Source organism: Lutjanus erythropterus, chromosome 10 (assembly GCF_056507025.1).
Source record: "Lutjanus erythropterus isolate fLutEry1 chromosome 10, fLutEry1.hap2, whole genome shotgun sequence".
NCBI classification, from domain to species: Eukaryota; Metazoa; Chordata; class Actinopteri; order Lutjaniformes; family Lutjanidae; genus Lutjanus; species Lutjanus erythropterus.
The window spans coordinates 5,514,606-5,518,728 of record NC_139326.1 but is presented as its reverse complement, the minus strand read 5'-3'; the positions used below and the strand labels follow the sequence as shown (position 1 = coordinate 5,518,728).

At 42.8% G+C, this 4,123-nt stretch overlaps 1 protein-coding gene across 1 annotated transcript; it reads right to left on the bottom strand.

Moving 5' to 3' along the window:
* Window positions 1-2,734: 2,734 nt before the first annotated feature.
* Window positions 2,735-4,044, bottom strand: cldn26 (claudin 26). The gene has a single exon (XM_084729435.1). The coding sequence runs from the start codon at window positions 3,969-3,971 to the stop codon at window positions 3,315-3,317; it is 657 nt and encodes a 218-aa protein (XP_084585561.1). The 5' UTR covers window positions 3,972-4,044; the 3' UTR covers window positions 2,735-3,314.
* Window positions 4,045-4,123: the final 79 nt, after the last annotated feature.

Sequence of the window (4,123 nt, the reverse complement as noted above, 5' to 3'; positions counted from 1 at the left end):
CCTCCTCTTTCTCTTTCAGAAACACACACACACACACACACGCACTTAAGCACACACACACTCTCTCTTTCTCTTGCTTTTACAGACCCTTTCAGCCTCGCCTTCAGATGTCAAAGGACCTGACTTGCCAGTTAAGCCTGATCAAACACTTGCTGCCCTCCCCACTGCACTGCCTGGTCTGACTGCCCACTTATCACGCTGTGCTGTGCATGCATTGTACTGCATGTGTATGTGCTGCTGCAGCTATTGTTAAAACTTACCTATCTGTACTGACCACCAGAAGACATGTAAAAACTACACTTGAGACAATAAAACAGCTCTTACAGTGTGTGTTTGTGCAGCAGGAGGAGAAAGAGTGAAAGTGCAGTTGGTGCAGTAAATCCCAGTTTCAGTCAGGGGGGGTCTGGTGGAGCAGGATTATAAAGGTATACTGAGTCTTATAGAAATGAGCTCCCAACATATTTCCATTCCTTACATGCTCCCACTGTGGGAGCAACCGAGCCTCCCCTTTAAATACACTTTTAGAAATAAAGGTGCTAACTAGAACCATAAAGGGTTCTTTGGCTTGTCCCAGTAGGAGAAACTTTTTTGGTTCCTGTTCTATTTGAAACATAAAGGATTATACCTAGAACTATCTGTGAAACGTTTCACCCACCCTTTTATAAACCAAAGGTTTTATCTGGAATCCACCTGGAGCATTCCCCTGAGAACCCTTTTATATTCCAAATGTTTCATCTAGAACCCATTCAGGGAAATCTACTGAGAACCCTTTTATATTTCAAGGGTTTTATCTAGAACCCACCCAAGGGGTTCTACTGAGAACCCATTTATATTATGGTATAAAGATCCTGGATGAAAGAATTCTTCAAGGAATTCAGGAACCCTTGCTGGGATTCTGTCCAGAATCTTTCCACCTTCTAAAGCTGCTAACAAGCACTTATCCAGGTTTTTATCTAGAAATCACCGAGGGCACTCTCCGAAGAACCCTTTTATATTCTGAGGGTTTGTTCTAGAACCCACCTAGGGCATTCTCCCAAGAACTCTTTTATATTCCAAGGGTTTTATGTAGAACCCACCTGGGGGATTCTCCCAGGATCCATATTATAGCCCAAGTGTTTTATCTAGAACCCACCTAAGGCACTCTCCTGGGAACCCCTTTATATTCAAAGGGTGTTATCTAGTACCCACCTAGGGCATTCTACTGAGAACCCATTTATATTCCAATTGTTTTATCTAGAACACACTCAGGGGTTTCTACAGGGAATTGTTGTTCCCTATTTTGGTACAAAGAACCCTTGATGGAACAATTTCTTCCTAAAAGGGTTCTTCAGAACTAAATGGTTCTGGGTAGAGCCTCAGCCCCTCAGGAAGAACCCTTTTGGAACCCTTATTTGTAAGAGCGTACCTGCGGGGACAAGGTCGTTCACCTGATAATCTCAGACTCATTCCTATGGAAACGATGACAGCACTGACACATGCAGGATGATCATCAGGATGCAGCACTAACAGAATGCTAATGTGTGCAAATGAAAACTTTCTAGACATTTCTACCGTCTTCCTACCAGCAGCTGACAAGGGCACATGTCCTCCAGTGTCCGGGTGTTTGTGTTGCTCTCTGCATGTGTTCAAGCATATGTAAAAGCATGTTTGAGTGGGAGGAGGGGTGAGCGGTGTCGGGGGCAGCAACCTTACATCACTGATACATCACTCAGTTTAATTGAATTACAGAGGGGGACTCTCTTCTTTCTGCAGGGGCCAGACAGCTGCAGCATCCAAAAACCCAGATTAACAGAGGCAAGAGATGTGAATGAATCATTCATGGACTGAACTATCAAATCAGAGACTGACAAAATATTAATGTCAGCTGCTATCAGGGTGGATTCAAGCAGACGGGGTAATTAGATCAAAACAAATTGTCAGTTAAGGAAATGAACAAGATCTACACACAGTTTTATGTAACACAAACTGGACTCAATTTATTTTGTATCATTTTGTGATTTGTTGTGACAGCCAGTAAACTGACAAAAAAAAAAGCCCAAATCAGGTCTAATCATCACAATGTACAGCAGTACACTGGAGCCAATAAGAGGAGCTGACGGTGCCAAGTCCCTCCCCGAAACGAAATTTAACACAGAGGAACTGCAGTGCTGGAATGCAACTATTCACTCCTGCCCTGGCAGTGGGCTCAGAGACCCTGGACAACTAATGTCGGACATTTTCATGCTTATTTAGGGTTCCTAATTAGTAAACTACAGACCTGTGCATGGGACCGGAGAGTAGCTATTTACTTAGTGTACTGCTGCATGTCTTTATGTACTTTTTCCAAGGTTATTCTTGTTTTTGCAATATTTTAAACAAAATTTTGTGCTCAAGATAATTTCTTTTTTTGCATATAGGGCATTTATTTACAAGCAACAGTGGGCTTATCCAAGTTTTATTCCTCAAACTAAAATCATCAAAAGAATTCACAACAAACACAGCTCTGAATCACAAATACGTTCACATATGTAAATGAAGAGTTAAAAACTCTAAAACTCCTGAAACCTTTATTTTTACAGTGTATAAATGAAAAACATTGCTTTCTTTGCTTCTTATTGGGGCTGCACCAAAAAGGAATATTTTAAGCCCCATTAAATCATGGTTTAACTTTAATTTATGTTGCATGAAGCCTTTAAACTAGCTGAAGATTAGACTCTCTTTAACATCAGTTCAGTTTTTGCTCTAAAGCTAATTCTGTTGCACCAAACCATTAAATTTCAGTTTAAACTTACATTTAAGGAGGATTAACTTTCAAAATGGTAGTAATCATAAGTAATCATGATGGTGCGTTCAAATTATTGTGTTTACGAGATGAGCCCATTTGATACAATAACATACAATAGAATTTTTTAGCTAGTTAGCAAATAATGTAACATCTTTCTTAAGAAATACTCATTTTAAATCCAGTTTTGCTAAACTCTGATTACATCTAAACTCAGATTAAATTGACAATTGTTAGAGCAACCCACTCCATAGGAATAAAATCTACTGCAGCTGCTTATTAACTCACATTACATTAATAGTTAATGAAAAGTTGATTAGGAAAATGTCTCTATTAATACTTTCTGTAACAATTTAAATTGAGAAGAACAAATAAAACAGAAACCATGTTTGCTTTTCATGCTGCTTGAGTCTGAAATATTATTCTTGACATTGTCACACAAATAGTGCCACAGAAGTATTTCACAAGTCATTTCACTGTCTCATCTCTCAAGTCCACCAGCTGGCAGTCTCCATATGAAGTATATGAATGTGCAGCTGACACATTGGACAGTTTACAACACCTCTGTCTTCAGGTACTGCTTTGTCCTGTGTTTCACCTGCGGGCTGTTCGGGACGCTCGGTGGCCTCTGGTCGAAGTCCCCCATGCACACAGCTACAAAGAATAGCGTCCCTCCGATGACCAGAGCCAAACCTCCAAACCAGCCGGAGAACATCGCCTCTCCGTACTCCCAGCGTGGCATCACATCAGGAAAACCCTCGTCCCAGAAGTCCACCAGAGTCGTGTAGGCCACAATAGAGACCGGAACCAGAGTGGTGAGCCCTGACACCCAGGACAGCACCCCGCCGAGGATAAGGAGCCGTCTCTTCAGGCCAGGCTGCCCCACGCACATCTCAACTCCCTCCAGTCCTGGGAAGACGGCCACCAGAGCCAAGCCTCCAGAGCCTATAGACACCGACACCAGCACCCTAGAGATCTGCAGGTCCATCGGCAGTCCCAGGATGGAGTCATAGGCCTTACACTGGATCCCCACCTCCTCTGTGTAGAGACACATGTGCCACAGTCCGGAGAACCAGTTCTCCACTTCGTTCAGATCAGAGTTCATCGTCTTCCAGAATGGAAGGAAGGCTGTGATCCCAGAGGTCACCAAACCACCAAACGTCACAAAGAGTGCAGTCCTCTGCATGATTTTAGGTGTTAGAAAAACCATGTTTTGCCTCTGCCGTGCTGTGATTCCTGCCTCAAGTGTGCAGGTAACAGGTTCCAGATCCAGAATGGCTCAGTAGCCCGTCCCACCTGCTAATGTAGCAGGACCAACCCGGCCAGCCCACTCATTCAGCCCCCTTAATAAAACGCACCTGA

What these genes read in the sequence shown, in the direction of transcription:
- cldn26 (XM_084729435.1), bottom strand. Translation starts at nt 3,971, where the DNA reads ATGGTTTTTCTAACACCTAAAATCATGCAGAGGACTGCACTCTTTGTG.